The sequence below is a fragment of the Melitaea cinxia genome, chromosome 3 (assembly GCF_905220565.1).
Source record: "Melitaea cinxia chromosome 3, ilMelCinx1.1, whole genome shotgun sequence".
Classification (NCBI taxonomy): Eukaryota; Metazoa; Arthropoda; class Insecta; order Lepidoptera; family Nymphalidae; genus Melitaea; species Melitaea cinxia.
In genome coordinates this window covers 18,710,214-18,732,968 of record NC_059396.1, presented here as the reverse complement: position 1 = coordinate 18,732,968, position 22,755 = coordinate 18,710,214, and the positions used below count along the sequence as shown (strand labels likewise).

Below are 22,755 nucleotides of genomic sequence, written 5' to 3'. Positions count from 1 at the left end.
CGACCCCCGTACGCGTCAGCTACGCCGTCGACTCGTCACTTGTGAAATTGTGTAGTAGTAAATAACTAGTGAGTAGTGACTTTGAACTTATATGCGAGCCCCCGACGACGAGGGCGCCCGCATCGTAATTCCATCCAACTACCTCAACATTCGGGCCAATAAGGCGACGTTATGATAAACAAATATATCCACACAAATTGTGAAATTCCATCCATCTACCTCACTTCAATAGATTTTATTTAATATTTTATACAATTTATAGATATAATAACTGTTGTTTTATGCATTTTTCAGATTGCATTTATATATACTATATAGAGTATATCGTAGGTAAAATATAAAACGAGTCGTTAGGTGGTCGTTAGCGCTGCCCGTAGATATGTCTGTACCGTTTTATTTTTATAGAGAACGCACTCACTAGTGAACAATTAGACTGTCACGACCGTAGCAAAGACAATGTCACCTTATACGAAAAATGCACCTATATTTAGGAAAAAAAAAGATTTGTATACGAACAAAAACAACAGAGCTTAAAAACTTATATTTATCGATGTGCGTAAAAACGAATCGCCGATTTTTATATCGTGTTAAAATGAGGTCAATATAGTATGGGAGGCAAAGACGCTAAATTGAGATTTACTTGAACGTCATATATTGGAATGTAGTGATCACATAGAGCTCACGTGTGGTGGTAGTACTCAACAAAGCACAAGGTTTCTCGCCTTATATTATTATTCTGCTGTACACGAGTAATTCCTAAAACCGCCCGCTTGGGCTCCTCTACTATAATGTTGATTGAAAAATAATCAGATTCATTAAATTCTGACATCTATTGCCTCGAGACTGAAGATAATTTTCCAATGGTAAGTATATTTCGATTGAGATTATCGTTTCATGAGTAATGTTCAAATTCGACCTTAAAGCGACGCAATGTATATAAATATGTGGTGATATGTAAAGTACATAATGATTAAAGAAATAGTAACAAAAGCAATAAATAGAGTATACTTTGACGTTAATTTCGAGGATGTGTGTATATAACAAGCGATATTTCCAAACGCAAGGGATGTTATATTCTATAGTAATGATGAGGGCTCGTTACTGGATAACACTTCTGTGATTAAACCGCATAATTATTAGCCTTCGATAATAATTATACATATTTTTAGAATAAAAATGTTATTATAGTTATTTAGTATATTGTAAGATTACACATAAGGAATCACAAAAATATTTACTTCCGGGTACTTTAGAGGTCACTTTATTAAGATATTTAGAATGATAGGCAAAGTGTTTAATCTTTTTGTTTTTCATTGTGACAAATATTATTTAGTGATACAAAGCATCTGTTAGTCGCTCTGGCTCGACTAACTGTGGACATGACTAGCACTTGAAGTACCTATGTGTTTTTAATATACGGGTTAATTTAATCTTATTTCTAGCTTGTTAAGTGATATTTGACGGGTGTTGCCAGGTAGAATCCGAAAACGAACCTACGTTAACAATTTACCATGTTGCCATAGTTAGTAATTATTTTTAATTGTAAATAAGGCTATATTTTAGGAGGGAAGCGTGTTTTTATTTACATGATAGGGTCTTGACTTGAATTTTATTTAGATAATAATCAAAAATAATAGACAGATATAAATCGACGTTGAAGCACGGTACACTACAAGACAGTTACCATATTGTGATTAAAAATATATATTTTTTCAGGACACAATTTTGCATGACACACTAAGTATAAAGGCCGACGCTGAGGTCGCATCGAAAATGTAAATGTTTTATATAAAAAAATGAGGCTAATTTTTTTACGAAAATAAAAAATAAAAAAACATGTACGTGGAATAAAACGTTTTGAGCATTTGGCTGTTTAAAAATTGAATGTGTCGTTGACCTCAATACTTACTTCTCGATACAGCTTCACGCGTCGTGAAACGTTATGATACAGTAAAAATATTATATATTTAGGACTTTAAGTCGAACATTTTTTCTTGTAATACTTTTAGTTACCTTCTGAGCTTCGAAAGTTCAGATATTAGCTGTTCTTATTTTAGTCATCCGACCTCAGTAGACCTCATTAGTCGCATAAGACTGCACGTCTTTCCCCGCTCTTTCCAATTTTGGAAACTAGAATCAAAATAGTTTTATATAGTTTAGTTTCGAAATGAGCAATAATTAATGTATTTATTAGGGTATAATAAATTAACATTTATTTGATTGTGGTATTATAGAGTGAAAACATATCGATGTCTTCTACGAACAAAGTCGGAACTTAGTCTTTACCAGCAATTTTAATATTTGCAAATGATAAAAATGCAGTATGAAAAACTAAGCTCCAACGTTGTGCGTAGGGGGCGTCGAAGTGTGATACCTAATGTCGTTTTTCGTTCCTCGTACGTTCTAAATGTCTCTTATATAATACTATAGCCATTTCATCCTCAATATAAAGAATATATAGATATATATTTATTTTACTTAGATAACACAGTATGTTAATTAAATATTGCTTAATTTTGGACTCGATCAATAATTACGTTAGCTAATAGTACTGATTTCAAATTGCAATCAGATGCCTCTAATACTATCTGTTATAAACTATAGGGCATGACTTTGTGTACTTTTAGTTATTCAATCGATGAGTGGTAATTTAATGTTTTTCAGTGTTTAAGATGATATTGAATTATTTATAACGTAAGAATTACGTTAATTATTATTTCGACGTCCGGTATGAAGAACATTGTAGCTTATTTTGTTAAGTTTTCAGAGAGTTTTACAATTTTGTTGTATTTAAAAAGTGGCCGTAAATTAAGTAAATTGTTCTACTATTAATTTACTTCATTACGGATATATATTATTATTTTCGTAAACAAAATTACGATGTTTTAGCAAAATTCTTAATTATCTTGAATTACAATGAATTTTTTTTAAATAAAAATTGTTCTAGTGATCGTATAAATGCGGTTCCCAGGTTGAAAGATACCTTTTTCCCTCAATATTTTGATGGTATAGTTAGAAAGAGTGTATCATTAGTTACAATGTTCTTCACATCAGGTGTCGATGTACTTTTCGAAATTTGTTATAATTAGGTGGTGCCATTGTATACGAATATTGTTGCCACTGTTGAAGACATAAAAAAATGTTACATAGTTGGGACATAATTCTAAATGCAAAAATGTATATATAATTATTATTTTTTTTTGATTTTTTTTTAAACAATCAAAAGTAATGCCTTTGTACCATTGTACTGTACTTTAGTATACTAGATGTATGACGCTTCGCAAAATTATTATTAAAAAATGAAAAATAATTGTTTTGAAATTATCTCGTTTTTCATTGTTACCTATTTTTTTTTTTCTATGGCCTTTAGGTTTTTTTTTTTTTTTATATAAACATGGTTAACATACACACAGTCCCACATTACGAGTAATGAGGTAGGCCACTAAATGTTTGTCATTTGGGTGACAACCGACACATATGACATGTCACCAAGCCTATTAAAGGAGTTCCCTAAGTATTTTCTATGGGTTTTTAGTAATAGGACATTATATGAAAAACAAAAATTATATTTTTATTATGACATCAGCGTGTAGGTACTATTATTTTATTGATTTTATCAACATAATTATGCTTTTTATAACCTTATTTATTTTTTTATTTCAAATAATATTCATGTGAAAGTATCACATTTATTTTGTTGAAATAAATACACATGCAAAATAATAATCACTTGTTCTTAACTAAAACAAAGCCTACATTTAGAATAAATTACACATATTTATCAACACGTACATTTTAACTATATTCTTAAAAATTAATATACTACAATTTTTTCAAATAAAAAATAAATAATATAATTTCTAAAAAGCCATAGTGTGGATTAGAACATTTTTTTTTTCATTTTTACATATAAACATATAAACTAGAAACACAGACGAGTGAAAAATTCGTAAATTTTGTGAAACATGGATCAGTCCCGCTAGTCCTCTTTTAATTTCTTCTTCTTTGTCAGAAGACAATGAACGCCGACTAGAGCGTTCACTCTGAAAAGAAATAATATTACTATATAAAACACTTATCTTTAATCGGAATTTGCAGATATAAAGCACAAAAATGTAATAATTCGTCTGTTTATGTGTAAGTATATTACAAGACTGTTTTCAAATAATATCGGTACTCATTAAAACTTAAAGAATTATTTACCTACAATAACGGCAACACTTATACTTTTTTTAATGAAAAAATAAAGAATTTATTATTGAAATATTATACATATTTACAAGTCACAACTTAAGAACTAAATATTTACACATAGTTATGGTACTGATCGTGTCTGCGTGTAATGCCAAGGCGTAGTAAGCGGCAAAAATATATATCAAATAATCTAATTAAAATTATTATGACTTATTTATGATTATTGATTATAAAATATATATATATGTCTTCTAACTATCCACAACCGATTTTTGTCAACAATTACATAGATATTAATTTTTTTTTTTTTTTTTTTTTTGTTTAGAACAGACATTAGGTACATCGGATAATTATAACATAGCCTAATATATAGGAATAAGATAACTAAAATACTGTAAGGATTCTTGCAACATACAATATATATGCATCTGGCATTAAAATGTTTTAAACGTTTTCTAATTTTTACGCGAATTTCACTCATTATAATGAAGCAAATTTTTTCGGATTTCGGAGGACCGTCCTCTCGTGCCATGGTTGCTGTAGAATCCGAAACGTCGGAAATTTAAAAAACTTAATAAACCACGATAAAATCCGAAAAAGTTTGTTTCATTATAATATTTTAAACGTATCATCATTACGTACTCTAATCTTCGTTCAATTTTCGAAATAAACAATTTAACCCTACCTAAAAGCTTTATTCACATGACAACACACACATGAGTTCACGCTATTTTTGGCGTAAACTTGTGGAGGCCTATGTCCAGCAGTGGACTGTATAGGTTGTAATGATGATGATGAAAAGCTTTATTCTTATATTGTACATTTTTCTAAAATAACTGTAAAAAAATTATATAGTTTTTGGATTTGTTACATTTTTCAAAACGACACCAGCAATTTATACTAAGCTAACTCTTAAAAATGAACTTTACAATAGAGACTTATAAAAGGGAAAAACGTGATACCTTTTATATTAATTAAGAAACCTTTTTGAAATTTGGTATCTTTAATAGTTAATTTATTCATTGCAATTTCACAATTACATATAAAAACACATTTTATCAAGTTCGCATTAAAAAACAAACTTATCGAAAAATCGAATTGGCGTAGTATAAATTGTTGGTGTCGAAAAATTGTACAGTAAAGCAAAAACTTTGAGAAACATTATAATGCATGATTATTAATTTATTAGTCATTATTTTAGTTTTGTACATGTACGCTCAACATTGAAGCAGCGCCATCTCTGGTGTATGACATGTTTCGCGTACTGTTTACTGATTAGCCCATATTGTTTTGCAGACGTTGTATTACCAGTAACCAATAAGCATTTAGCGAAGTTGCCGATAGCGTCCGCCAGAGGCGCTGGCAAGGATGTGCGAGCACAGCACAAGAGGGGCAAAATTGATTGGCCGTTTACAAATCATTATCTCTTGTTATATATTTTACACATATAATATATGTATATTATATCAAGACGTGGGGCGGTTATGTGGTAGGTATGGTAAGTATTTGTTCCACTTTACACGCTAAAAAACATCCAATAAGAAGAATCTGCAGTAAGCTTATTTGTATACGCGTTTAACACGCCCATTTTGGCGTTATATAGTAGCGATGTACCTACTGCAGTCGAAAAAACATAGACCGCAATAAATCACATCAATCGATGGCATATCTTTTGTATGTATACTATTACCGACAATGGTCGCTCAGTGGGGTCCTTTGTCTAAGATGATTGTGTACATCTTAAGGGCGGGTGTACCCCCGCACATGTCTTGCATTGTGGGAATAGTTTATTAAGCTTTTGTTTTGTTAGTTTTTTTTTTTTCTAAGGGCCTGTCGAAAGTTTGGTTTTGTTACCGTTTAAAGCGGGCCATACCTTTGCCAAATTAGACCTTATTACCAAGATTTATTGTGGGTCAACAAAATGTATGCCTACTAAAGCAAATTTGAACTTTATTGTTGTACTGAAACATAACTCAGTATAACGATCGAAATATGTTTATAAACCTAATTCGAACTTACGGAATTGTTTTTAATGAATGAATGAAAGGGAAACCTACTTAGACGTAGGTTAATTTACTGTTATATTCTGAAATGTAGTGTATTAATTACCTTACGACGGGCGTTTAAAAAGTAATGAGAATGACATATTTATGGGGAGTTTTTTAACAAAATACTAGATCGTTCAATAAGTCCCGAGACTAACCTGGAAATGGCACATATATTAAAAACTCTTTTGATTTTTAAAAAGTACTGGCTATCAATACAAGAATATGTGTCAAATTTTTAAAAATGGAACAATAAAATGATTGATTTTGAAACATTTAAGTGACGCTACGGTTGTAATTTCGATACAATGGAAAAAAACGAGTTTCGCGTGTTGATAAAACATTGTTTTTTAATGGGAAAAAATACCGTTGAAGCACAGCAATGGCTTATAAAATGTTATGCAGGATCAGCTCCCTCTAAAGCAACTATTTGTCGGTGGTATGCCGACTTCAAACGCGGTCGCATGGACACCAATGATGGGGAACGCTCAGGTCGTCCAAATGAAGCAGTGACTCAACAAAATATTAACCAAGTCCTCAAAATCGTATTGGAAGATCGGAAGGTAAAAGTGCGAGAGATAGCCGAGATAGTGAAGATTTCAGCTGGTAGTGTTTTCACTATTTTACATAAAAATTTGGCCATGAAAAAGCTTTTTTCTAAGTGGGTGCCGCGTTTGCTTACAACTAATCAAAAGGAACAACGTATCAATGATTCAGAGCGATGTTTGGCGCTGATGAATCATAATAAAAAGGATTTTTTACGTCGGTATGTAACAATGGATGAAACCTGGATATACCATTTCACTCCGGAATCCAATCGGCAGGCAGCGGAGTGGAGAGCGGCTGGTGAAAGCCGCCCGAAGCGTCCAAAGACTCAGAAATCGGCCGGTAAGGTTATGGCGTCTATATTTTGGGATGCGCATGGAATACTTTTCATCGACTACCTTGAAAAGGGGCAAAATATAAATAGTGACTATTACATGTGCTTATTGGAGCGATTGAAGTACGAAATAGCGGATAAACGGCCTCACATGAACAAAAAGAAAGTGGTGTTTCACCAGGACAACGCGCCTTGTCACAAGTCCGTGAGAACGATGGCCAAAATTAACGAATTGGGCTTCGATTTGCTTCCTCATCCCCCTTATTCGCCAGACTTGGCCCCCAGCGATTACTGGCTGTTTGCAGACCTCAAAAAAATGCTTCAGGGTAAGAAATTTGACTCAAATAGTGAAGTTATCGCAGCAACGGGGGCTTATTTTGAAGCCAAAGACAAATCGTTCTACACACATGGGATAGAAAAGTTAGAAAAGCGTTGGAGGGACTGTATCGCTCTTGGAGGAGACTATGTTGATGAATAAAAATTAATTTTATAAAAAAGACCTTTTTTTAGTACTTAGTCTCGGGACTTAGTGAACCACGTGTTAATTATTGCTTTGTGAATATTGGTTTATGTCAAAATACCGACAAATTATTATTATTTGCTATGTGGCTACGGCACCAAAGAATATAGCCACCCCCTCTCTTCTCGTAGGTGTCGTTAAGAGGCGACTAAGGGATAACAAGGTTCCACTACCACCTTGGAACTTAAGAAGCCGACCGATGGCGGGATAACCATCTAACCGCTGGCTTTGAAACACACAGGCCGAAGACGGGCAACAGCGTCTTAGGTGCAACAAAGGCAGCCCTGAGGTAACCAACCCGCCTGCCCAGCGTGATGACTATGGGCAACAAACATGAGTTCACGCATTTTTGGCGCGAACTTGTGGAGGCCTATGTCCAGCAGTGGACTGCAATAGGCTGGAATGATGATGATGATGATGATATTATTATTATTATTCTTTACCAGTGCCAGTTGTAATACGAGTTTCTTTGTGACTTGTATGTACGTTACCACGTAATATTAGCACGGAACAAGTTTTTAACAAATTAAGAGAGACATAAGATTGCTCCGCCATATCCTGCAGTGGCTCGGTAGTGTGCAGTTTAAACGTGGAAGAATAACGATTAAAGATTATTCGCTTTCGGGCCGTCTTTCGACGTCAGTCTTTCAGGGAATTGTCGACAAAGTTAAAAAATTGTTTGGAAGATCGCCGTGTTACAGCCCGTTTCATTGCTAAAAAGCTAAATATTTCAGTTGGGAGTGCCCATTGCATTTGCAAGATCACTTGAGAATGAATAATTGTGTTTGCTCGCAAACGAAAAAAAAACCGACTTCAATTACATCGACAAGTAATGCAACGTAGATCGACGAAAAAATAGTCAAGCAACTACGCGTTATCAAATATTACTCAAAAAGTAGTTATCAGATCTCAATAAAATTTATATGTGACCACATGATAAACATCAGCTTTCGATTAAATTAAAAATTATCAAAATCGGTACACCCAGTAAAAAGTTATTACGGATTTTCGAGAGTTTCCCTCGATTTCTCTGGGATCCCATCATCAGATCCTGGTTTCCTTATCACGGTACCAAACTAGGGATATCCCCTTTCCAACAAAAAAAAAGAATTATCAAAATCGGTACATCCAGTAGAAAGTTATGCGGTATAATACAACGTAGGTCGACGAAAAAACCGTCAAGTAAAAACGCATTATTAGATATAACTCGAAAAGTAGTTGTTAGATCTCAAATAAATTTAAATGGGACCAATTGGCACACACCACCTTTCGATTAAAACAAAATTTGTCGAAATCGGTCTACCCAGTCAAAAGTTCTGATGTAACATACATAAAAAAAAAAAAAAAAATACAGTCGAATTGAGAACCTCCTCCTTTTTTGGAAGTCGGTTAAAAAGGTATCCGCGCGTTCGGTACCAAAAATAATACCGGACGAAAAGCTAACGCGTCTCAACGTTTCAAAGAGCTCATTTAAATTGTTTCATTTGATCATTTTTTTTTGGCTGAATTCATTCAATGGACGAAACATAGCTTTAGTGTTTCACCATTACGACCCAGAGACAAAATTGAAGGACACGTCTAAGTTATTAAGTGTTCATAAAGCCTAAAATCACAAGACATAGGCAGTGACCACGCCCTAAAACCGTGGGTAATCCTTTTAAACAAAGACGACAGATACGTGCGACTATCGACGGTTACTGTGCAATAAAAAAAGACAATGCTAGCAAAAAAGAAAGTTTAAACAACTTTTTTACACAAAGCAGACAAAGGAGTGGACGCACCCTTAAGATGTCGACAATCGTTATAAACAAAGGACCCACAAGCGACCATTGACGGCCGTAATAAAAATGGACAATAAGCGGCCATGTCAGTGGGTGTGGCCTAATGCGTTCAGGGTTTACGTACGCCGTACGTTTCTGCCATTGGTAGTTGGTAGTTGCAATCACGCCAACTGGTGACTTTATCTAGAACTAGCGAAAACGGGTCGGCTGATTAATGTCATTGTAAGCCAAGTTTTATCTATCTATCTATCTATACATCTATCTTTACATATATAAAAGCGAAAGGTCATTCATCATGAAATCTCCGAAACTATAACACCTACAAACTTGAAATTTGGCAAGTAGGCTTCTTATTGGACGTAGACATCCGCTAAGAACGGATTTTACGAAACTCGACCCCTAAGGGGGTAAAATGGGGGTTGGAAGTTTGTATGAGAGTCCCATGTTTTTGAAGTAAGAGACTTGAAATTTAAAATGTATGCTCTATAGGTGGTAACAAGGTGTCCAAATAATGTATCTAGAAATAACTGCCTTTTGGGGTTAAAACGGGGGATGTTAGGTTGACTCACTCATCACGAAATCTCCGAAACTATAATACTTACAAACTTGAAATTTAGCAGGTAGGCTCCTTATAGGGCGTAAACTACTGCCAAGAATGGATTTGACGAAACTCGACCCCTAAGAGGGTAAAACGGGGGTTGGAAGTTTGTATGAAAGTTTTAGAAGTAAGAGACTTGAAATTTAAAATGTATGCTCTACAGATGGCAACAAGGTGTCCAAATAATGTATCGTTAGAAATAACTCCCTTTTGGGGTTAAAACGAGGGATGTTAGGTTGACTCACTCATCACGAAATCTCCGAAACTATAATACTTACAAACTTGAAATTTAGCAGGTAGGCTCCTTATAGGGCGTAAACTACTGCTAAGGATGGATTTGACGAAACTCGACCCCTAAAGGGGTAAAACGGGGGTTGGAAGTTTGTATGAAAGTCCTGTTTTTGAAATAAGAGACTTGAAATTTAAAATGTATTCTCTATAGATAGTAAAAAGGTATACAAATAATGTATCTTTAGAAATCAACTCCTTTTTGGGGTTAAAACGGGGGATGGTAGGTTGACTCACTCATCACGAAATCTCCGAAACTATAACAGCTATAAACTTAAAATTTGGTAGGTAGGTTTCTTATAGGGCGTAGACATCTGCTAAGAACTAATTTTACGAAAGACGACCTTTAAAGAGGTAAAACGGGGCTTGGAAGTTTATATAAAAGTCCTATGTTTTTGAAGTAAGAGACTTGAAATTTAAAATGTATGCTCTATACATGGTGAGAAGGTGTCCAAATAATGTATCTTTACAAACCAACACCCTTTTGGGGTTAAAACGGGGGATGGTAGGTTGACTCATTCATCACAAAATCTCCGAAACTATAAGAGCAATAAACTTGAAATTTGGCAGATAGGTTTCTTATAAAGTGTAAACATCCGCTAAGAACGGATTTTACGATACTCGATGGATTTATATTGGGCGTTTCACCTGAAGCCCACAACGCCATCGATCACGACCGCTGAAGACCGCGATCCACTAAGCTTCCGCAACGCCCACTCTATCGTTCTACCTAAGGCGCGTGGTCGTCGCGAGCGATCGCTTGACGTGGCTGTTTGCACTGTCACGGTTTGCGACCACATCGCCCACAAAATATTTCATCAAAACGTGGCGGGAATTAAAAAAAAACAACTGTCAATGTCAAATTGTGAATGTTATCTTTCATTAGAATCTGCAAAAACGCAACGATGAATTCCCGGGAATCCATTTTGAATTAAGTTTTATTCCAACCCATGCGAAATATTCACTGACAACACAGCTGCATGTTTTCACGATGCCGCCATATTGCGAGCACACCGCTGACACGTGACACTTGACAGCGCCAAAGTAAGCGTTCCAATTTTAAAATTCGCTAACAACGCCCGCGGCGTATTATACGTTAGTGGAACGGCAATTGCAGGAGTCGTTGTCGATGGCGTAGGGCCTTCGGTGGAACGATAGAAAGGCCATTGCTGGCGTTGCGGACGCTTAATAGATCGCGGCCATTGTCACGTCAGTTTATAGATTAAACCTGACTAAACTGCCATGTTAAATTTTCCCAGTTACATATAATAATGTTGCCAGAAGGCAACATCAACAGACATCCGTTTATTGATTAAAATTGATTAAATGTGAGATACTTACAAAAAGGCCAAATGCTATTTTTTGTTGGCGAGCGCTATCCCAAGGCCGACAAGACCACCGATCGCGAGCACTGCGCCGCCTGCCACAGCCATACCGATCAAACCTTCTTTCTCCATACGCTTGGTTATTTGACGCTGAAAATTAAAAATAATCTCCGTTTAACTCCCTACTAAGAAAATCAGTGACTGTGACTCTTGCAAATATTCATTGATTTATGTTTATTACAAAGACATACAGTTTTAACATACATTAAAAAAAATTAAGTGACATACATAATTATACCAATTAGGTCACATAAAACTTGATATATCAGAATAATCAACAAACATTGTAAATACCATTTTACAAATAAACCAAATTCTCTGGATCATTGCCATATTGGTTATTTATGCATTACACAAATAAACAATAATTGAAAACATTTCATAAATACAATGAACTTTTGATGGTTCACTTATGAACCTTACTACGGGAACACTACTACTGAGAGTATTATTTGGCCGTGATCTTTTGTATTATTATGGTACTTCTTAAATTGGGTTTTTCCATATGTTGAGCAAGATATTTCCTAATATATCCTACCCAAATTGTTGATTGTTATCCACTTCATTATTTAAGCCGCAGCATCTACCACATAACCAATCAGTGAGTGGCTCTTTATTCTTATTATCATGTTAAAATTCAAAAGCATTGGTGGAAGTTAATGCAATACTTATTGTCATAATTACTTTGTTAGGTGATGATAATAAAAAAAAAAGAATTATGAAATGATGAAAGATGCATTAAAGAAAACTCCCTGTCTGTCACTTGTGTCATACCAATATTGTGACCTTATTAAAAGACAAAACACTTCTTGTTATGAGAACTTTGTTATAAAAAATTTAATTATTTCATTGTATTCAAAATGTGTATACCATATTCATAGTTCATGGTGTCTAGTATATTTAGATACCATGAACAATAACACCGGTAAGATTATACAATAAATATTGTATCTCCTTGTTACTATCAAGTAGCAGAATTTAACTTGTTTACAATTATTTATTGTTTAAAACTCGACATAACATCTATGTTCTACTAGAGATGTTCATTGTTCTACTTCCCTCTTTAGAGGAGATTACCAAGCAATTTGTATAAAAGACCCACTATATTTAAATATACCTATTAAAACAAGTTGTCGTTCTTTAGCAAACATTCTAGGGTAAATAGTTGTGGCAGTGCCAGAGCAGCATTAAAAAATTTAATTTCTAAATACTTCATTGGCCTCAAACAACTATCTAGAGTTCCCACTTTGGGTACTCCTAGTTCTAACCAAGCCCTGCCTATACTATAAAATTCAGAAAAGTCCATTATAATGAGTTCACACTGTGTCTTACATACAACTCTACTTAAATAATGTTTTAAAATCTTTAACATAGTGAATTAGTATACAAAATCATCTGATCATTGAAATTATAAAAGTTATGACAGTTAATTGGTAACACTAAGGGTATAAATATTTACTTCAAGAGCCAAAACTTGCTGGTTTGCAGGTTCAATTTCAAGGAATGCCTTAACATAATGCAAGGCCTTGTTATACTCCTTAATTCTTGCATTGCCGATTGCAAGGTAGAAAAGGTAGTCACGCTTTCCTTCTGTGTGAGAATTGAATAATTCCCTTAGCAGTAATATACCCTGAAAGAAGTGCAATTACTTTAAAAAAATTACATTATTCTTTGTTAGTTAAACAACTTATCTTTTATTATTTGTTTCTTGTAAAACAAAAATTACAAAAACATAGATACATTTTGAAATTTAATAATACTGTGCTCGTTAAATTATTTATATTGCTTGTTATATCAACTTATATCAATAATTTAACAAACACGGTATTATGTTATACAAATTAATAGATAAGGAAAAATCAACGAACCTTCTTAATATCGGTCGGATATTTGCTCCTTACCAAACACCACGCATATTCAAACTGAGCTTTGTGCGTTACATTTCCCTCATGAAGTTGCTCATGAAATATCTTTTCGAATTTCTGTATGAAAAAATTGTTGCGAAATTAAAACAATAGCTACATCGTCATGAGTCACGTACTGCAACAACACTTACTTGCAAGTCTTCCGAAGAAACTACTTCGTCTAATACGTCTTCCATGGTTATATTATTTAATTAATATTCTCACAGTTTAATAGCGGAAAACTAATTTTCATTATATTACGTTTCTTGAAATAAATTAGTATATTGTGATACTGAGTAGTAGTGATGGTATGGTATCGCTAAAATCACTGAATAATTATTATTGACTTTGACATTTGACTAAATGAAAATATTGATAATTCAGCAAATCGTAGTGTTGCTGCTCACTGTTTGTGTCTTGCATTCTAAGATTAAAACACATTAAAACTACTGTCTCATAATTTTTCTAAACCTTTTAAATTTCAATTTGACTCTTAATAAATAATCTTTATAATATAGTATGTAATATATATTGTGATAGTTTTGTCTCTTTGAAACATCTTTGAAATTTGAGATTGATTTCGCCATTGTCATTTTGACAACTGCCTGCTGATTATGTTGTCAAATGTCAATTGACAATTTGATTATTTGACAGGCATTGTTGCGTGAAGAAGGTATAATAATTCCAATTTGCGTTGTCCGGCTTTTGTGTAAAACCGTTATTATTACATTAACTACGAACAGTTCAATTTTACTTTAGCAAAGTATTTTTAAGTTATTAGTTTTAAAATGCAGAGTGTCATAAATACAGTTAAAGGGACTGCCCTAGGGGTTGCGGGTTATTTAACGCCCGTACTCAAGGTATTGTGGAGTGTCTCATTGTAAATAACTGAGTATTATCGTAATTTGTTACAGTGATATTGTATACAAAGGTCAATAAATGTGTACAATTGCAACCGTAATAAATAGAAACGACGTAATAGTTGTAGAATTAATTCTAATGATTGACCCTAAGCAATTTATTTTTCTACTTTTTCCTAAACCAAATTTAAAATAAATTAATCATTTTTATTTTAAGAGTTTTTATATCTGTATCGAAAAGTTTATGTAATTGCTAGTTCGTAAATGTTGAAAGCATATTAAAACAATATAAATTGTCACCAGGAATCTAAATTCCAAGAAACTGGCGTTCTGACTCCAGAGGAGTTTGTAGCAGCTGGAGATCACTTGGTGCATCACTGTCCCACTTGGCAATGGGCCAAAGGCGAAGAGTCAAAGATCAGGCCATATCTACCACCAGACAAGCAGTTTCTTATTACTAGAAATGTGCCCTGTTATAGGCGTTGTAAACAAGTGAGTGACTTAAAACTACAGTATCCTCTTAAGTATGTGACAAATGACGTGTATATGTGATGCAACACAAAACAGAAATATCAAATAGTCCTACACTTAAAAATTAATTAGGCATACTTTGTTTCCAATGCATAAATATTTAGGCATTGTAAGTAGAATACAGAATTTGATTTCAACTCCTACATACACATTTTTATAGAACTCATTATCAAAATATTTTAGTTATTTTCAATTTATTTTTAACCGACTTCAAAAAAAGGAGGAGGGTACTCAATTCGACCATATATATATTTATGTATGTTCGGAGATAACTCCGTCGTTTATGAACCGATTTTAATAATTCTTTTTCGTTTTTTGGAAAGGAGATATCCCTAGTTTAGTACCATGATAAGGAAACCAGGATCTGATGATGGGATTCCAGAGATATCGAGGGAAACTCTCGAAAATCTGCATAATTTTTTACTGAGTGTACCAATTTTAATGATTTTTAATTTAATCGAAAGCCGATGTTTATTTTATCGTGTGGTCACATTTAAATTTCATCGAGATCTGATTACAACTTTTGGAGTAATCTTTGATAATGCGTATTTACTTGACAATTTTTACGTCTACCTACGTTTGTTTTACTTGTCAATATAATTGAAGTCGGTTTTTCTTTGTTTGCCTACAAACACAATTATGTTATTTATGTTCACAGTTATACTACTGTATAACACATGCAAAATTTTCACACATTTTCATTTAATAATGATGCTTCATTACTGTTAATGTATAAATAAAGTCTACATGTAATATAAATGTATCTATATCAAGGCTCTTCCTGTTTGGAATATTAATTAACTTGTGAAGTACAGTGAACTTGCATCAAACTAAATAGCTTTATACATTATCACTGCACATTAAAAAAAAACAAATGTGATATTTTATAAAATATGCATAACATGTATAAAGACTTACATAGTTTCAAATGTGTTTATACCTATTTTTACCAATACTATTTTTTTATATAACTAGGTTGGCAGCCAAGCATACGGCTCACCGGATGATAAACGATTACCCTAGCTTATAGATGTGTGCAACATCAGAAGCATTGCAAGTGTGCTGCCGACCTTATCCCAAATTCCTCCCAGGAGCTCTGGTCAAAGTGACCAGAGCCACTCACCAACAGAGATACAACACTGCTTGAAAGCAGTCTCTCAACTATCCTCCAACCTGTGGATCCATGTTTTGCAATAAGCTCCAAATAGATTGCCCGATTTGCCCAGCACTGCATGCTTAAAAACCGACTCAATCCAGTTCAATTATTATGTTATAATGTGATTATTTTATAGTCTAAACACATTCCTCAATAATAGCTTTCTCATGCTTACAAAATATACAAAATTTAAGACTACTGCCTTACTCACAAGATGGACACGTTCAAACAAAATTTTATAATATCAGATGTCATTAAAGTTGTTATATGTAGGCTTTTAATTATTAAGTAATGTTCTTTAGGATCATTGGTCGTTAAATGATTTTTAATTTCAGATAGAATATTGCGAGGATAATGAGAAGGTGATAGAAGATGAAAATGATGAGGACGGGGGTTGGGTCGACACTCATCACTATGAATCCTCTGGGTCTCCCACTATTGAAGAGAAGGTATTTATTATCTGTCAATAAAAATGCTGTACATTTCTTTTTAATTTTGTAAGGTTCTATATGAAAGTTTAGTTTGAGTTGAGTATCAAATTATTATTTTTTATCCATTTTTTTTTGTCAGTGGGACATTTTTTAATGTTATTTCTTTTTTATTTTACTAATACTTTTTTTAAGTCAAGAAGTTTGAAAATAGGTCTTAATCTATGGAATATATCACACGCACCCGATGATGAGATTAAGAAAATAAACTCAATTGATGAACCATTATATAAAGAAGGGATTACCTGCTGTGACCCACCTCAATAATTTTTTTTTCCATCAGGTGTGTGAAATGACGCTGGAAGCGGCCGAGACGGGCGACAGCGACGGCGAGGCGGGCGGCGATCAAGACGAAGATGATGATGACGCCGACGATGACGAGGCCGAGGACATGGAGCACTTCCAGGAGTCCGGCCTGCTCGATGAAGTGGATCCAGTAAGTCGACATCATTTCAAATAAAATAATTAAGAAACAAATCAACAATAAAAAAAACGTACTTCAAATGTGCATTATTATCAACTATTGACTAGTCCGTTGGCGCAATTTGTAGTGAACCTGCATTCTGCTCCGAGGGTTGTGGGTTCGATTCCCACCCCTATTTATTTGGATAAGAATATGTGTATAAAACTACCTTCGCTAATAATGCATTAAACAAACAAACAAACTCTTTATTTTTGTAATATTACTAGCGACCCGCCTCGGCTTCGCACGGTTGCAAAAACTACCAATATTCCTCTACTAAATTATGCATGTATTATACATATAAACCTTCCTCGTCAGTCACTCTATCTATTAAAAAAACCGCACCAAAATCCGTTGCGTAGTTTTAAAGATTTAAGCATACGTTGTATTACTCGTTGATGTAATTGAAGTCGGTGTTTTTCGTTGCACACAACACAACAAATACCGTAAAATAAAATAAATCAAAAAAAAATAATAACAATAATAATAATTCAAACTATTAAGTTAAATAAAAAACTATATGTCTATTTATTTTTGTCGACAGTATAAAATTACATAAATAATTAAAAAAAGTTTACTAGTAATATTTTAGTTTTACAAACGTCATATTATACAGTCGTGTGACTGATATTACGTCACTTCCGTTATAAATTTTTCTTACGGGTTTAGTATGACATGTTTTTCAGATCGCTCGCCCAGCCAAATGTTAAGCCTGCCGTAAGAAACTTAGTTCCAATAATAATAATAATTAATTTTTTAAGCGATAAAATTCAACTATTTCACACACTGGCTTTTCGCGGGCGGTCGCGAGTTCGAGTTCATGACAGACATTTGTCTTGGCCATACAGATATTTGTCGTGGTCTGTGCGTTTGTGCTTGTGTATTGTTGAGCTTGAGAGTGAAGCATTTATTTATTACTATTAACAAAGGAAAGCTAGTGAACAAACAAATTAATCATATTCTCATTACAACGTGAATTCAGTGCGTGTAAACATTATCGACGGTATATTAGATAAGGGGTTATTATGTGGAACATAATATGCATTATTTGTTTATAAGTGCTAACCAATTTGTATCGTACATTAGCAGAGCAACGTCGATTAAATTATGGAGGCGTTCTAATTATATAAACATATGTCCATTTTTTTCTAATCGACTTCAAATAATTGTGTTTGCTCGCAAACACAATTATTTGAAGAAAAAAAAAGCGAAAAAAGCTTCAAGTAAAAACGCATTATTAGATATAACTCGAAACGTAGTTGTTAGATCTCAAATAAATTTAAATGGGACCAATTGACACACACCACCATTCGATAAAAAATTTTATTGTCGAAATCGGTCCACACGGTCAAAAGTTCTGATGTAACATACATTAAAAAAATACAGTCGAATTGAGAACCTCCTCCTTTTTTCGAAGTCGGTTAAAAAATACTAAATTTCCTAAATACTTTTATGTTCTTAATTAAAAACGAATCAACAAAATTAAAAAAAAAAAAAAAACAAAACTAGAAAATATATATAAAATTCAACATTTTTTTTTTTCATATTGTGTTGCTTCTATACTAACGAAGTTCCTTCGGATAGTAATCCGAACCTGATTCCGACCTGGTGTCCCATGTCACCACATAATTTTTCCACCACATCCATTTCTGAGAGCCAACATTGAAATTCAAAATGACTGGGATATAACCTGAACAGAAATTAAACCTGCGACCATCGTTTTAGGCGTCTTTTTAGACAACTTATTTAATCTGTATCCACAAACGTTTGCGACTTTTACATATAATACCTGTAAATATATAAACGCGATTATAAGTATAATTTTCGTCCTGCTCAGACGAACACTGTTGTCAGTGTTTGCCCTATGGAAAAATTTGATAGATCTCATAACCTCTCATAACTCAGTATAACAATCGTATATAATATTGTTTATTCGTGTGAATAGTCACGTGTATTTAACTTTGGTCGAAATGGTAATTATGTACAATCCCGGCGAGAAATTTATGGGGTTGGGGGAAAGGCGGGGGGGGGGGGGATTTGTCAGTCGTTAAAGGTCAGTTCGTATCGTATTTTGATCTTGCAGTAAAGATCGTTTTTACGTAAATTTGTTCGAAAATAACGCGTGATAGTCGCAGTACGGAGCATGAGTACACTTACCGCAGCACCAGAATTAAGGTAGAGTCAGAAATAACAAAAATTTGACCTCCGATAAAAAAATCTACCTGTATTGTACATGATAGCCCAATAATTGTTGAGATATTATTCGCTATAGTGTTAAATAAATCAACAGTCAACAGCACTGACGACCCGCAAGGAACCGAAGAAGGAAAAGAAACAGAAGCACGATGGGGATGAGATCGTCAAGACTCGAACTTACGACCTCCACATCACATACGACAAGTACTACCAGACGCCGCGACTCTGGCTCATCGGGTATGACGAGGTGAGTTTTTTTAGTCTCGTCAGTAATACTAATATCATGTAACATTTTTGCAAAATGTAGGAAGTCTAAAATGAGTTTTAAAGAGATAAAAAAAAATACATTGTGCTTTAGACTGAAGCAAAACTTCTCCACAATAGGCCTGCACTCTGTCTTAGATATACGAAAGAGAGAAAGAAAATGTGTGCTCGCACTTTCTCTCTTTCTTGCTCCGTTCGTCTCGCCCGATCACACTTTTCGTAACGCTCTCGTCACGCATTCACCAACTCACTAACCGAGATAAGCGTGCCTAAAGAAGTTGTATTAGAAACTGAGTTAACTGAGGTAGGGCACAGCAGGAATTTCCTGCTCAAAATCTGGAGCAGCCCGACTGGGGCAGTATCTCGACCTTACAGAAGATCACAGCTAAATAATACTGTTTTCAAACAGTATTGTGTTCCTGTTGGTGAGTAAGGTGACCAGAGCTCCTGGGCGGGAGGGGATTGGGGAATTAGGTCGGCAACGCGCTTGTGATGCTTCTGCAGGCGTCTATAAGCTAGAAAAAAAAAGTTTCTATTTGCCAAGGTTAGCAAAAATCGTAACATAAATAAATTAAGATTGCAATGCAAGTAACAAGCACACAGCAATAAGAGAGGTCTGAGCGCTAACGAGACAGTTGGGGGCGCGGCAGGAGCGGCGGCCGCTGGGCGTGGAGGCGATGTACGAGGACGTGTCGCAGGACCACGCCAAGAAGACCGTCACCGTGGAGACGCACCCGCACCTCTCCGGGCCCGGCGTGGCCTCCGTGCACCCCTGCAGGTAGCCCCGCACCTGCTCCTAACCTGCACCCGTGCATATGTATATATATATATATATATATATATATATATATATATATATATTTAACTGAGGTAGGGCACAGCAGGATAATGCAAAATATGAAGCAGCCCGACTGGGGAAGTACCTCGACCTTACAGAAGATCACAGCTAAGTAATACTGCTTTCAAGCAGTATTGTGTTCCTGTTGGTGAGTAAGGTGACCAGAGCTCCTGGGGGGGGGGATTGGGGATTGGGTCGGCAACGCGCTTGCGATGCTTCTGGTGTTGCAGGTGTCTATAAGCTACGGTAATCGCTTACCATCAGGTGAGCCGTACGCTTGTTTGCCGACCTAGTGACAAAAAAAAACCTATACAAATATACAAACTCAAAGGAATATATTCCTTTATATATTTATATATATATATATATATATATATATATATATATAATGTTGTCTAAAAATGTATGGTACAATTTGCTTTTCCCGCATTGAGCGCCACATCAGTTAAGAAAATTTAACATTATTATTATTTTTTTATTAAGGTAATTATTAAAAAAAAATTGCAGCAATCATTTGTGAGCTTGTGTATTGCGTGTTTCTGGACCCCCAGAAAGAAAAACAAACCTTAATGACGTGTCGTTGACTGTGAAGCCTTTACTAATTTAAGTAGTATTATTTTTACCCGACTGCCAAGGAAGGGTTATTTAAAATACATATAACCCGTATAAGTATATCTTATACGTATAATATATATTTGATGTTAATCTCCGCCTCCTACATTCACAGGCACGCGGAGGTGATGAAGAAGATCATCGAGACGGTGATGGAGAGCGGCAGCGAGCTGGGCGTGCACAGCTACCTCATCGTGTTCCTCAAGTTCGTGCAGACCGTCATCCCCACCGTCGAGTACGATTTCACGCAGAACGTCAGCATCAACTAACACCTACCACCACACACCTACCACCACACACCTACCACCACACACCTACCACCACACACCTACCACCACACGCCTACCACGACACACCTACCACCACACACCTACCACCACACAGCTACCACCTACCACCACACACCTACCACCCACAACCTCAAGCTAGTTAACCAGTTCGCCAGTTCGCTAGATAGACATCAAGTATCACAATTTCAGTGTACCATAATTGTGTAGTATACGGTTTATGTTGTAAAAAATATATCCAATAATTTGTGTATCAATAGTTATAAAATTACCTGGTGAAAATGAAATATTGAATGTACAAACAAATGATGTGCGTAATATTGATGACGTCACGGGATTTTTAGTCATGAATGCATCTGACATGTGGTGTTCAAATGTCATAAGAACAGAGTACAATGGAAAGTCTAACGCTGTTGTTTGCATTAACGTACCTAAGTAAAAAAATCTTTAATAATTGTCATCTTGTGAACTAAATCATTTTTTTTATACAACTAGATCGGTAAGCGCACATTTTACCTGATGGTAAGCAATAACAACATCAGAAACATCGCAAGCGCGTTGCCGACCCTATCCCCAATCCCCCCCCAGGAGCCCTGGTCACCTTACTCACGACAGGAACGCAACACTGCTTGAAAGCAGTATTATTTAGCGATGATCTATCATTGCGTGGCTCTGTACACTATTAATCATAGACAATTATTTTTAATATCATTAATATATAAAAATTAGATAAGGACGCAAATGTCAAATATTATTCGCGTATTTTTTTTTATTGAATTATGCTTATATTATTATAAAATAAATGGCTCAAAGTCAAAATTAAAAATGATATACATTAAATATAATATATAAATGTAAAAAAGTTATTAAGTCAACAGATACGGACATGTTTACAAAATAAATAATATTGCGTAATGATTTATTTAAGAATATGCATTTTTCTTAATATAATAAAATGAATCGGGTATTGTTATATTCGTGTATAAGAACATCTCTATCAAACCTCATATTTGTAACAAAGGTACACCCACCCACTTTTTATACCAAATGATTAAGTAATATGAAATTAATTGTTCATATATTCGCTATAAATTCTTGTCTTTTTAGATCTATTAAAAAAATAAGCTTTAAATGTGCCATTACTTCGCCAATTTCATATTTTGAGGCACAATTTTTTTTTTAATTTTATAGTTCCGAATGATGTTACAGACAGGTTATGTTAGAGATTATTGTAATTAATATAGGAGGTAGATATTGATAAGATTTTAGCAATTATTATTATTATTATTTTATTTTTAATGGTGCACTTGGTGTGGCGTTTGAATGATTCCGTATATTCGCTAGCATGGCAAATTGAGTACAGTCAAATGTGACGAAGCATTGCTAGCTTTAATGCTCATTTAGAATATTTATATTGAAAATTTTTGTTTTAGAAGTAACGCAATTTGCTTTTTCTAAAGCTTTT

At 34.4% G+C, this 22,755-nt stretch overlaps 2 protein-coding genes across 2 annotated transcripts; one reads left to right on the top strand and one right to left on the bottom strand.

The window, feature by feature from the left end:
- Positions 1-3,669: 3,669 nt before the first annotated feature.
- On the bottom strand, positions 3,670-13,952 carry LOC123669647 (mitochondrial fission 1 protein). The gene is made up of 5 exons (XM_045603243.1): positions 13,748-13,952; positions 13,560-13,673; positions 13,151-13,321; positions 11,648-11,781; positions 3,670-4,043 (listed from the first exon to the last, which is right to left on the bottom strand). Exons 1-4 carry the CDS (start codon positions 13,790-13,792, stop codon positions 11,662-11,664), a joined length of 450 nt encoding a protein of 149 aa, XP_045459199.1. The 5' UTR covers positions 13,793-13,952; the 3' UTR covers positions 3,670-4,043; positions 11,648-11,661.
- Positions 13,953-14,242: 290 nt separating this feature from the next.
- LOC123669648 (ubiquitin-like-conjugating enzyme ATG3) lies at positions 14,243-21,341 on the top strand. Its single transcript, XM_045603244.1, has 7 exons — positions 14,243-14,455; positions 14,759-14,947; positions 16,478-16,591; positions 16,914-17,066; positions 19,384-19,536; positions 20,204-20,331; positions 21,119-21,341. The coding sequence occupies exons 1-7, from the start codon at positions 14,384-14,386 to the stop codon at positions 21,270-21,272; spliced, it is 963 nt and encodes a 320-aa protein (XP_045459200.1). The 5' UTR covers positions 14,243-14,383; the 3' UTR covers positions 21,273-21,341.
- The last annotated feature ends 1,414 nt before the right edge of the window (positions 21,342-22,755 follow it).